This window comes from Balaenoptera borealis (assembly GCF_965194805.1).
Source record: "Balaenoptera borealis genome assembly, chromosome: 8".
Classification (NCBI taxonomy): domain Eukaryota; kingdom Metazoa; phylum Chordata; class Mammalia; order Artiodactyla; family Balaenopteridae; genus Balaenoptera; species Balaenoptera borealis.
In genome coordinates this window covers 25,262,242-25,276,140 of record NC_138865.1, presented here as the reverse complement: position 1 = coordinate 25,276,140, position 13,899 = coordinate 25,262,242, and the positions used below count along the sequence as shown (strand labels likewise).

The 13,899-nt window shown below is 48.1% G+C and overlaps 1 protein-coding gene across 3 annotated transcripts in view; it reads right to left on the bottom strand.

The window, feature by feature from the left end:
• PHF2 (PHD finger protein 2) overlaps window positions 1-13,899 on the bottom strand; it is a 93,048-nt gene that overhangs the window by 20,281 nt on the left and 58,868 nt on the right. For all 3 annotated transcript variants that reach the window (XM_082401035.1, XM_082401034.1, XM_082401033.1), the window contains exons 4-7: window positions 12,330-12,490; window positions 3,234-3,375; window positions 2,228-2,414; window positions 914-1,076 (exon numbers count right to left, since the gene is read on the bottom strand). In XM_082401035.1, coding sequence (XP_082257161.1) covers window positions 914-1,076; window positions 2,228-2,414; window positions 3,234-3,375; window positions 12,330-12,490 — 653 coding nt within the window. The remainder of the gene's footprint in view (window positions 1-913; window positions 1,077-2,227; window positions 2,415-3,233; window positions 3,376-12,329; window positions 12,491-13,899) is intronic.

The window sequence follows — 13,899 nt, the reverse complement described above, 5'->3', positions numbered from 1 at the left end:
CTTGGCAGCTACCGGGCCTGACTCCTGCCAGCCCTTCCTCTGTGCCCCCATCCACCCGGGCCCCCTGGAAGGTGCTCTGGCCCTGGCTTCCGTGTAATGAGTGGGTGGGCCCTCCCAGAAGGACAGACTGTGTCCGAGCTCACTCAGTCTATTCTATCCAGCCCTGTATGGTATAGACAGGGAAACTGAGGCCCAGGAGCCAAGGGGACTTGCTCAGACCCACCCCAGGGTCGGGCTGCCTGACATCCCTGATCTCCACATGCAGGGGTGGAAAGAGACAGGCAGAGTTGCCACACCTCCCGGGAGAGCTGGGTTTGTCCCTACAGACTTTGGGAAATAACTGTGATTGTAGGAAACAGGGGTAGGGGCTAGATCAGGAGGCACTCACTCAGAGGCACATAAATCAGTGGAAATGTGAGGGCCTCCATATATGACAATTAGAAAATCTGAACACTGGCTAGCTATTTGGTGATACTAAGGAACTGTTAACTGTTCATTTTGAAAGTGTGATGACAGTATCGTAATTATGTTATTTTTAAAAGGAAACCTTACAGATACGGTGAAATATTTATGGGTGAAGCAACATGACATCTGTAAAGGGCATTTATCTGCTCATGTCATGCTTCCTCCTTCTGCATATGTTTGAGATGTTGAGATCAGCAAACACCATCTCTGACAGTGTGGCTGCGCTCTCCGGGCTGGGCTCTTGGGGCCCCATGCAATCCCACGTGCCTGGCCTCTGTGAGCACAGCCAGGCTGGAAGCTGCAGGGGCTCATGGCCCCGAGGTGGCCCCAGAGGTGACCACAGAGCAGGACTGACCCCAAGGCAAGGCAAGGCAGGGAACAGCCAGGGCATGCCCTCCCCTGGCAGACATCAGAGGTGGGAGACACAACATGGGGACAGGGCACTCACCCGAGGGGATGAAGAGCGTCTGGCCCTGCTTGAGGGTGCACTTGTAGCATTTGTCCACCTGGTCAGCAAAGAACATCTCACTGTGGTTTGAGGCCGACTGCCAGCGCTCATACAGGGAGATGTTGGCCGAAGCCGGCTTGATGAGATAGAAGATCTTCTCCCCCTGCCAACAAGAGGCCATTGGCGGAGCCTGTCATATGCTGGGGGTGCTGGGGGTGGGCAGTGCCCATCATGTCCTGGGGATGCTGAGAGGGGACGGAGCCCACCACGTCCCGGGGATGGGTCCTAGCTTCAACAGCATCCTGCCCAGGCCCATCATTCCTCCCCTGAAACACTGGGGCCACATGTGCTTTGCAGTTCAGACGTCTGCGTGTTAGGAAGACTCTAGGCCCAGGCGCCTCCGGCATGTTCGGGGCAACCCCTACCACTCCACACACCATGTTTCTGCAGCACTATGGATGCCTGTCTGCCAAGGGGAACAACGTTGTGACCTGCTGGCTGACGAGTTACAAGAAAGCTCTGCTCTTGAGAGTGGCTTGGGTCCCAGCTGGAGATGGAAGGACGGCCCTGCTGCCAGCATCAGCACCAGCCCAGCCCTGCACTTGGACTAGGGAGATATAGAGGTCCTCACTCACGAGGCAGACAGGCTGAGGGTGGGGATGCACGGGGGGCGGGGGCAGGACTTGCTCAGGGCCTCGAAGGGCTAGGATCAGAAGCTGAGCTGCCTACCCTAGCCTGGGCTCTAGCAGGTCTGGGGAGAGCCGGGGCAAGGTGGTGAGCCCAAGGCTTAGGTTCTCCTTTTTTGTTTGTTTGCACATCTCCGTTTTCCCCTAGCTTCCCTGTCTGTCCCCAGCCAGAAGTCCCCTAGCTCTCTCTGCCACTCAGACGCCACTGCAGCCTTGCTCCCCAGCCCCCAGCCCACCCCCTCATCCTCCCAGTGGGGCATGCTCCCTCATCCCTTCTGCCAGGAAGTCTTCCCAGCACTGCTCTCCCTTCCCTGGACATGAGCCCTCGGTCACCACTGCAGTGGGCCTCCTCCAATTGCTTCATGAGCCTCAATCTTTAGAAAAGGCAACACACGTGTGCTGCTCTGGTCCTGAGGTGCTCTCCCCCACGCCCATGCCTCCCAAGGGCCCAACATCTGTGTCCCTTCTGTGGAGAAACATCTTGTCCCTCATCCCACTTGATGCTGGCCACCGTTAGGGCCTGTGGGGACTACAAACGGTCCTGCAGGCAGAGAGTGGCCTGGTCAAGAGCAGGTCTTGCCCCTGAGGCCCACGTAGGGCCCACATGGGGAGCAGAGGCAGCGCTCACCTTGAGCACGTGGTACCATGCAGAGGCACCCCCGGAGTCGATGTGAAAGTCAGTGTAGCTGTCCTTCACACAGATCAGGCAGTACTTGGTCACCTTGGGCTTGGCCAACAGTGCGTCGTCGGGCCAGTAGTTTTCTACCCAGGACAGTTTCTTTACGATGTCAGGAGGCTCCACAAAGCTGGACATTCTGGGGGCAGGGACAGGAGCAGTCAACAGTGATGGGAGCCGTCAGCACATTTGTTTTGCCCACTGGGCAGGGTGGAAAGGTGCTCTGAGATGTGTGTCCCATGCCTATTTCTCCACCTCGGGCTACATGGCATTGCTCCCATTCTACAGATGAGCAAACTGAGGTTCACAGAGGGCAGAATGAGCCCAGCTGCTGGGTGTGACTGCGGCAGGCATCCAACACTGAGCTCTCACCCAAAGATGGGCATGGAGAAGGCCTGAGAACCATCTACCCCAGAAACAACTTCCTTCCTGGAGAACTGGAAAGAGACTTGTCAGGTGGGCTCATGCTAGTGTCGCTGGGCACGATGGGGCACTGAGAGTGAATATCATTGCTCATGCACAGCCCAGGCGCTTCCTGGCAACACCTAAGGAAAAGCCACTTCTCTCCAGAGCAGACAACAGGGGTGCCTGCAACTCCTTGCCATACTGGGCCATGTCAGACCAGATAACTCATCTCCAGGGAAGATGAGAAAAGGCAAAGGCAGCCTTTGATTCTATTAAATGTCACTGTCCTGGATAGAATGCACAATACTGCATCAAAAACATCCAGCTCAGCAGCACCTGTGCAGTGACACTTCAGCCCAGCCGAGAACGGGGTCTCAGTGTTCTTGCTGCCCTGGGCACATCTCTGCCTTCAAGGCCATGCCTGCTCGGACAAGATGTTCCACAAATCATAAGCCAGGCCACCCTGACCTCAACAGCCTCAGTCACAGGCTTAAATCTCCAGCATGTTCCAAACTAGTATCCCTCTCCATCCCTCCACCCTGGCCCCACTCACCTGGTGTCAGAGAACTCAAGGTTGGTAAGGTTAAGGACCCGCTTGCGGTTGGTGCTGTAGTAATAGTCCACAAACTCCTTCAGCTTCATCTTGCAGTCCTTCTGCTTGGTGACGTCTGTTACGTCCACACTCCGCTCTGGGCCTGGGGAGGCAGCAGGGGAGGGTGAGCACACCCAGGGAAGATGGTGTGGCCTTCCGTGAGGTCGGGGGCCAGGATGTGCAGAGGAAATGCTCACTCACCCTCAGAAGACAACTGAGGGAGGGCTGAACGCTGAGGCTCTAGGCTCTAACGTCTGACCCTCCCCCCACCTGCCCTGCCTGCTCCTTCCCTTGGGTGGCCATGAAGACCCCCTGGTACAGTGGGGTGGCACAGTCATGAGCCTCAGCTAAGGCGGCCAGATAAGCAAATAAAAATACAGGACACCAGGTAAAAACTTACACTTCAGATAAACAATGAAGATGTTTTTAGTGTAAATATGTCCCAAATAATGCATGGACATATTTATACTTAAAAATTTTTTAAATCAAAAAAATTCTTGCATTTCTAGGACACCAACTTATTATTCTGAAAATTGATAATAAAAGGAAAAACATTTATCCTACATTTTCTATACTTGATGGGAAAAGTTCAGGGTAAAAATTGTTGATGACAGAAATAGAGTTCTGGATAACCAAGTAACTAATAAGGGAAAGTTCTTTACAGAAGACTCACAATAGACAGAGAGAGAAGGACAGAATTAGCACACTCTTCCTTTGCAACAGTCCTCACCAGCTGCTCAGACAGTGAGCTGAAAGGCTGATGGAGCATTCTGTGAACAGATGAGACTGCACTGCCTTGACCACTGAAAAGAAGTGGGTGGCAGCACCCCTACCCCAAGAAGGAGTCCTGCCAACAACTTGAACACAAATCTAAGCAACCTCTAACCACCTGTTACAGGAACTATTAGGGACAGAAGAACACGTTAAATGACACCACAGGGACGCTGTCAGCCAAATCCCTAATGTAAGATCTTCCCAAATCTCAAATATGAAAGATTCTCCAGAGAGATTCGTTCAAGATGGCGGAGTAGAAGGACATGAGCTTACTCCCTCTTGCAAGAGCACCGGAATCACAACTAACTGCTGAATAATCATCGACAGGAAGCCACTGGAACTCACCAAAAAAGATACCCCACAGCCAAAGACAAAGGAGAAGCCAAAATGAGATGGTAGGAGGGGGCGCTATCACAATAAATTCAAATCCCATAACTGCTGGGTGGGTGACTCACAAACTGGAGAACACTTATACCACAGAAGTCCACCCACTGGAGTGAAGGTTCTGAGCCCCACGTCAGGCTTCCCAACCTGGGGGTCCAGCAACAGGAGGAGGAAATCCTAGAGAATCAGACTTTGAAAGCTAGCGGGATTTGATTGCAGGACTTCGACAGGACTGGGGGAAACAGAGACTCCACTCTTGGAGGGCACACACAAAGTACAGTGTGCATCGGGACAGGGGAAGCAGCAGTGACCCCACTGGAGGCTGAACCAGACCTACCTGCTAGTGTTGGAGGGTCTCCTGCAGAGGCGGGGGGTGGATGTGGCTCACCATGAGGACAAGGACACTGGCAGCAGAAGTTCTGGGAAGTACTCCTTGGTGTGAGCCCTCCCAGAGTCCGCCAATAGGCCCACCAAAGAGCCCGGTAGGCTCCAGTGTTGGGTCGCCTCAGGCCAAACAACCAACAGGGAGAGAACCCAGACCCACCCATCAGCAGACAAGTGGATTAAAGTTTTACTGAGCTCTGCCCACCAGAGCAACACCCAGCTCTACCCACCACCAGTCCCTCCCATCAAGAAACTTGCACAAGCCTCTTAGATAGCCTCATCCACCAGAGGGCAGACAGCAGAAGCAACAAGAACCACAATCCTGCAGCCTGTGGAACAAAAACCACAGTCACAGAAAGACAGACAAGATGAAAAGGCAGAGGGCTATGTACCAGATGAAGGAACAAGAAAAAACCCCAGAAAAACAACTAAATGAAGTGGAGATAGGCAACCTTCCAGAAAAAGAATTCAGAATAATGATAGTGAAGATGATCCAGGACCTTGGAAAACGAAAGGAGGCAAAGACTGAGAAGATGCAAGAAATGTTTAACAAAGACCTAGAAGAATTAAAGAACGAACAAACAGAGATGAACAATATAATAACTAAATGAAAAATACACTAGAAGGAATCAATACCAGAATAAATGAGGCAGAAGAACAGATAAGTGATCTGGAAGACATAATGGTGGAATTCACTGCTGTGGAACAGAATAAAGAAAAAAGAATGAAAAGAAATGAAGACAGCCTAAGAGACCTCTGGGACAACATTAAAATCAACACATTCACATTATAGGGGTCCCAGAAGGAGAAGAGAGAGAGAATGGACCTGAGAAAATGTTTGAAGCGATTATAGTCGAAAACCTCCCTAACATAGGAAAGGAAATAGCCACTCAAGTCCAGGAAGTGCAGAGAGTCCCAGGCACGATAAACCCAAAGAGAAACACGCCAAGACACATAGTAATCATATTGACAAAAATTAAAGACAAAGAAAAATTTTTGAAAGCAACAAGGGAAACATGACAAATAACATACAAGGGAACACCCGTAAGTTTAACAGCTGATTTCTCAGCAGAAACTCTACAAGCCAGAAGGGAGTGGCATGATATATTTAAAGGGATGAAAGGGAAGAACCTACAACCAAGATTACTCTACCCAGCAAGGATCTCATTCAGATTGGATGGAGAAATCAAAAGCTTTACAGACAAGCAAAAGCTAAGAGAATTCAGCACCATCAAAGCAGCTCTACAACAAATGCTAAACGAACTTTTCTCAGTGGGAAACACAAGAGAAGACAAGGGCCTACAAAAACAAACCCATAACAATTAAGAAAATGGTAACAGGAACATACATATCGATAATTACCTTAAACGTGAATGGATTAAATGCTCCAACCAAAAGACAGAGGCACGCTGAATGGATACAAAAACAAGACCCATATATATGCTGTCTACAAGAGACCCACTTCAGACCTAGGGATACATACAGACTGAAAGTGAGGGGATGGAAAAAGATATTCCATGCAAATGGAAATCAAAAGAAAGCTGGAGTAGCAATACTCCTAACAGATAAAATAGACTTTAAAACAAAGACTATTACAAGAGACAAAGAAGGACACTACATAATAATCAAGGGATCAATCCAAGAAGAAGATATAACAATTATAAATATATATGCACCCAACATAGCAGCACCTCAATACATAAGGCAACTGCTCACAGCTATAAAAGAGGAAATCGACAGTAACACAATAACAGTGGGGAATTTTAACACCTCACTTACACCAATGGACAGATCATCCAAACAGAAAATTAATAAGGAAACACAAGCTTTAAATGACACAATAGACCAGATAGATTTAATTGATATTTATAGGACATTCCATGTGAAAACAGCAGATTACACTTTCTTCTCAAGTGCACACGGAACATTCTCCAGGATGGATCACATCTTGGGTCACAAATCAAGCCTCAGTAAATTTAAGAAAATTGAAATCATATCAAGCATGTTTTCTGACCACAACACTATGAGATTAGAAATCAATTACAGGGAAAAAAACGTAAAAAACACAAACACGTGGAGGCTAAACAATATGTTACTAAATAACCAAGAGATCACTGAAGAAATCAAAGAGGAAATCAAAAAATACCTAGAAACAAATGACAATGAAAACATGATGATCCAAAACCTATGGGATGCAGCAAAAGCAGTTCTAACAGTGAAGTTTATAGCTATACAAGCCTACCTCAAGAAACAAGGAAAATCTCAAATAAACAATCTAACCTTACACCTAAAGGAACCAGAGAAAGAAGAACAAACAAAACCCAAAGTTAGTAGAAGGAAAGAAATCATAAAAATCAGCACAGAAATAAATGAAATAGAAACAAAGAAAACAATAGCAAAGATAAATAAAACTAAAAGCTGGTTCTTTGAAAAGATAAACAAAATTGATAAACCATTAGTCAGACTCATCAAGAAAAAGAGGGAGAGGACTCAAATCAATAAAATTAGAAATGAAAAAGGAGAAGTTACAACAGACACTGCAGAAATACAAAACATCCTAAGAGACTACTACAAGCAACTCTATGCCAATAAAATGGACAACCTGGAAGAAATGGACGAATTCTTAGAAAGGTAAAACCTTCCAAGACTGAACCAGGAAGAAATAGAAAATATGAATAGGCCAATCACAAGTAATGAAATTGAAACTGTGATTAAAACTCTTCCAACAAACAAAAGTCCAGGACCAGATGGCTTCACAGGTGAATTCTATCAAACATTTAGAGAAGAGCTAACACCCATCCTTCTCCAACTCTTCCAAAAAACTGCAGAGGAAGGAACACTCTCAAACTCACTATATGAGGCCACAATCTCCCTGATACCAAAACCAGACAAAGATACTACAAAAAAAAGAAAATTACAGCCAATATCACTGATGAATATAGATGCAAAAATCCTCAACAAAATACTAGCAAACAGCATCCAACAACACATTAAAAGGATCATACACCATGATCAAGTGGGGTTTATCCCAGGAATGCAAGGATTCTTCAATATACGCAAATCAATCAATGTGATACACCATATTAACAAACTGAAGAAAAAAAACCATACGCTCATCTCAATAGATGCAGAAAAAGCTTTTGACAAAATTCAATACCCATTTATGATAAAAACTCTCCAGAAAGTGGGCACAGAGAGAACCTACCTCAACTTAATAAAGGCCATATATGACAAACCCACAGCAAACATCATTCTCAATGGTGAAAAACTGAAAGCATTTCTTCTAAGATCAGAACAAGACAAGGATGTCCACTCTCACCACTATTATTCAATATAGTTTTGGAAGTCCTAGCCACGGCAATCAGAGAAGAAAAAGAAATAAAAGGAATAGGGCTTCCCTGGTGGCGCAGTGGTTGAGAATCTGCCTGCTAATGCAGGGGACACGGGTTCGAGCCCTGGTCTGGTAAGATCCCACATGCCACGGAGCAACTAGGCCCGTGAGCCACAACTGCTGAGCCTGCACGTCTGGAGCCTGTGCTCCACAACAAGAGAGGCCACGATAGTGAGAGGCCTGCGCACCGCGATGAAGAGTGGCCCCCACTTGCCACAGCTAGAGGAAGCCCTCGCACAGAAACGAAGACCCAACACAGCCCAATAAATAAATAAATAATTAATTAATTTTTAAAAAAAAAGGAATACAAATTGGAAAAGAAGAAGTAAAACTGTCACTGTTTGCAGATGACATGATACTATACATAGAGAATCCTAAAGATGCCACCAGAAAACTACTAGAGCTAATCAATGAATTTGGTAAAGTAGAAGGATACAAAATTAATGCACAGAAATCTCTTGCATTCCTATACACTAATGATGAAAAATCTGAAAGAGAAATTAAGGAAACACTCCCATTTACCACTGCAACAAAAAGAATAAAATACCTAGGAATAAACCTACCTAGGGGGACAAAAGACCTGTATGCAGAAAACTATAAGACACTGATGAAAGAAATTAAAGATGATACAAACAGATGGAGAGATATACCATGTTCTTGGATTGGAAGAATCAATATTGTGAAAATGACTATACTACCCAAAGCAATCTACAGATTCAGTGCAATCCCTATCAAATTACCAATGGCATTTTTTACAGAACTTGAAGAAAAAAATCTTAAACTTTGTATGGAGACACAAAAGACCCCGAATAGCCAAAGCAGTTTTGAGGGAAAAAAACGGAGCTGGAGGAATCAGACTCCCTGACTTCAGACTATCTTACAAAGCTACAGTAATCAAGACAATATGGTACTGGCACAAAAACAGAAATATAGATCAATGGAACAGGATAGAAATCCCAGAGATAAACCCACGCACCTATGGTCAACTAATCTATGACAAAGGAGGCAAGGATATAAAATGGAGAAAAGACAGTCTCTTCAATAAGTGGTGCTGGGAAAACTGGACAGCTACATGTAAAAGAATGAAATTAGAACACTCCCTAACACCATACACAAAAATAAACTCAAAATGCATTAGAGACCTAAATGTAAGACTGGACACTATGAAACTCTTAGAGGAAAACATAGGAAGAACACTCTTTGACAAAAATTACAGCAAGATCATTTTTGACCCACCTCCTAGAGTGATGGAAATAAAAACAAAAATAAACAAATGGGACCTAATTAAACTTAAAAGCTTTTGCAAAGCAAAGGAAACTACAAACAAGACAAAAAGACAACCTTCAGAATGGGAGAAAATATTTGCAAATGAAGCAAGTGACAAAGGATTAATCTCCAAAATATATAAACAGCTCATGCAGCTCAATATTAAAAAAACAAACAACCCAATCCAAAAATGGGCAGATGACCTAAGTAGACATTTCTCCATAGAAGACATACAGATGGCCAAGAAGCACATGAAAAGCTGCTCAACATCACTAATTATTAGAGAAATGCACATCAAAACTGCAATGAGGTATCACCTCACACCAGTTAGAATGGGCATCATCAGAAAATCTACAAACAACAAATGCTGGAGAGGGTGTGGAAAAAAGGGAACCCTCTTGCACTGTTGGTGGGAATGTAAATTGATACAGCCACTATGGAAAACAGTATGGAGGTTCCTTAAAAAACTAAAAATAGAATTACCATATGACCCAGCAATCCCACTACTGGGCATATGCCCAGAGAAAACCATAATTCAAAAAGACACATGCACCCCAATGTTCATTGCAGCACTATTTACAATAGCCAGGTCATGGAAGCAACCTAAATGCCCATCGACAGATGAATGGATAAGGAAGATGTGGTACATATATACAATGGAATATTATTCAGCCATAAAAAGGAATGAAATTGGGTCATTTGTAGAGATGTGGATGGATCTAGAGACTGTCATACAGAGTGAAGTAAGTCAGAAAGAGAAAAACAAATATTGTGCATTAACGCATATATGTGGAACCTAGAAAAATGGTATAGATTAACCGGTTTGCATGGCAGAAATGGAGAGACAGATGTAGAGAACAAACATATGGACACCAAGGGGGGAAAGTTGTGGGGGGGGGGGCGGTGTGGTGGTATGAATTGGGAGATTGGGATTGACATACATACACTAATATGTATTAAATGGATAACTAGTAAGAACCTGCTGTATAAAAAAATAAATAAAATAAAATGCCAAAAAGAAAAAAAAGAAAGATTCTCCAGGACTACCAACCCCATTTCTCCAAAAAACCAAGGGAATGGAAAGGGGATGGGGGCTGTTACAGAAGAGACTGAAGGGACATCAAACCCAAATGTAGTGTGTGGGTCTTGTTTAGATTCAGAGTCAAACATCCAGATATAAAAAGGTGTTTTTGAGGCAACTGGGGAGAATTTAGGTGGTCTTAGGTGATTTTAAGGAATTATTGTTAGGGTCGTAAAGTGCAAGATGGAACTGTGATTATATTTTTTTAAAAACTGTCTGTTAGCGCTGTGTACTGGAGTTTTCATGGGTAAAATGATGTATGTACCGGAGACTTGCCTTCAAATACTTGGGGGAGGAGGGAGTTGGGGAGACAGGAAAACAGCCAAAAGCTGATGGGTTTTGTGACCAGTACTGGGTACATGAGGGTTCACTGCTTATTTCTCTCATTTTGTGTGTGTGTGAAAAGTTGCATAATAAAAAAATTAAGAGGTGAAAGAAAGACGTTTACAACAGAAACCTCTGGACCGTCTCCTCCCCTATTCAGTAAGCTGCTTCCCACTCCTGTAAGCACAACTGGTTGGGGGGTGGGGGGGAGGCAGGGTCTGCGGCAGACCTGGCCCTGCCCTTTGCAGCTGGCTGAGCCTGGGGCCTGGATGACAGAGTTGTGAGCAGGACAACACTAGCTCCTATGCAGAAACAGCTTAGAAAAATGCCTGGCACCTGGTAGACACTCACTAGTTATTATCTGTTATTACAGGCGCTACGACATGGCAGAAACAGTCCTGGACTGTGGTCATTCCCAGACTGAAAACATGAGTCCCTTCTTCCTCCCTGCCACAAGCTGGCCAGCCTTGGGGCCTCCCCTGGTGGGCTTCAGCTCCAGAGAAGGGGTGTTTCCCACCCCGCCCCCCTGTTCTCTGGAATGCCACTGGCTTCCTGTGTGGCTTGTACAGATGATCTCACTTAATCCTCACACCCATCTGCCCCCTGCCCCCCATTCATAAGCCTTACAGATGCAAAGGGTCAAGAGCTCAGTGATGGAACAACTTGTCTGAGGGTTTCAGCACCTGTGCCCTCTCCTGTCCAGTGTGTGGCCAGAGCTGGCCTGGGCATTTGCCTTTTCAGGGTCTTTTCTCTCCCCTCTCCTCACTGGCCACCCAGGCATCCCTGTGAACACCCCAATACCCAGCAAACATAAGGGCCTCAGAGCCAGGGCTGTGAGGCCACCAGCCCTGCCAAGGTCATTGCAAGCACGTGCTGGCCTCTCTGTGCCAGATGATGTCCCAGCACATACAAGCACTTCATCCACCCAGAGGTGTCCTGACCGAGGGTGTCCACAGCACTGGGAGCTGCCAGGGAACACAAGACAGGGCGCCAATAGCACCAGCTAGAACCCAAAGGGATCCAGAAGAGGAGGTAGTCCTGGGGCCATGGGACGGCGTGTCCAGGGCAGACAAGGGAGGTCAGCCCCCAGGTTGGCCCCAGCAGAGGCTGAGAAGGACATGGCACGAACATCAGGAACTGTGGACAACACAGCTGGGGCCCTCCCAGGCATGACTATCATTAGCGCCCAACAGTACTGTAGCTGGCAGAATCCAGGGGTCCCCACGAAGCCCCCATTTTGCGGGCAGAGTAACTGAGAAGGGAAGGGGCCAGGGGCCAGCATCATTTGCTGGGGCATGGGGTCTCATTCTAAGAAAAGCACCCAGAACGGAACAAGAGGACCCTGAGTCACACTGGCTCACATGGCTCTGGGACACAGTCAGGGCCTGGGCAGCGTATACAGGGACTCCTGGCTCAGGGAGCCCACAACTCACTTGCAGGAGAGGGCACTCACCCACGTAGTTCTCGACGTCGCTGACGTAGAAGGTGGGGGCTGGGACCGCCAGGCCCAGCCCATCTTTCTTGGGGACAAGGATGGGCTCGGTGAAGCCATGCTCTTCCATGTAGCCCAGCGTGAGCTGGTTGCCCGTCACGCGGGCCACCACGTCTTCCGCGCTGCAGGGAAATACAAGTCGGGGGTCACATCAAGTCCAGGTCCCAGCCTCCATGATAGGCCTGGACAGGGCCTCAGGGCTGCAGACATGGAGCCTGAGCTCCAGGCACACACCGCCCATGCCCCAGAAGGAGGACCTGCCACGGTGCCACACTCAGTGGCCACAGGGCAGCCACAGGGTAGACATGACAGGGTCCCACACACTCGTCACAGACAGGAACCTTGAGGTCCAGGAGGTCTGGGCACCTGTCCAGGGCCGTGGTGGGTAGAGAATGGGGACACACCGCACCCATCCCTCTCACTATGGCAGAGGGAGCCTCGAGAGATGTGAACGAGATCCCTCCCCCACCTCCCTTGCTCTCCACTCGCCCTCCACTCGATAATATTCCTCTCAAGTGCTCAGAGATCAGACCCCTGCATGGGGGTAGGTCTAAGGACACAGCAGATGGAGATAAACCCCTTTTCAGAGAGAACCTACCCCCTGGACAAGCCAAACACAGGACCCAGGGCTGGGCTGGGATGCTGTGGTCAGCAGCTCTCCTGCCTCCCTGTGTGCCAGATGCTGCCCTGGGCGCCAGAGACCTGTGGGGCCCAGCTGGAAAGACCCCTGTGTGGTGACGCCAGAGAGGGGCTTTCATCAGATGAGCATGCAAGGCCATTAACCCACAGCTGAGAGCAGTGCCGTGTGCTGTGGTGGAGACAGCAGGAAGCAGTGTCAGACTGGGCCTGTCGAAGACTGGGGGAGCAGGAGTGAGAGGGGCAGGGCTCCAAGTAGAAGGAATGTACCAGCAAAGGCCTTGGAGGGAGGAGGATGTGGCAAGTGTGAGGAATAAGAAGGACCTGGGCGGCTGGGGGTGGGGGTAGGGGCAAGCACCCAAGTCAGTGAGGTGGTGGGCCAGGCCACCTATGCCAAGAGCACTGGGGAGCCACTGGACAACTTGAGAAGGGCAGTGACAGTCAGAGGTTCACCTGGCTGCTGTGCGGCTGTACAGTGGACAGCAGCAGGACCACGGTGGGGCACGGCCACCATGGAGGAGGAGGCTCAGCATGCGGTGCCTGGACCAGAAGGTGACAGTGAGAGGGAGGTGGTGGGCTCAGGAGATCAGATGGGGGTGGGAGAACAGGGGGAGGCCAAGGGACTGGCCTGAGTGACCAAGGGACCGGGGCCACCGACTGAGGCCTGGAGGTGGGGCAGGAATGGGGGTGGGGGCAGATCCAGAGCTGAGTAGGAACACACTTGTTGGGATTGGCCAGTGGATGCACCAGTTGGACAGACCGGTCAGGAGCTCAGAAGGACTAGTGGCTGGAGAAAGAAGTTGAGGAGCTGCTGGCCAAGGGACAATCTATGAGGCCAGGGAAACAGATGGTGGGGATCGAGCAGAGTTCCCAGAATCCCTCAGGGAGAGTCGTC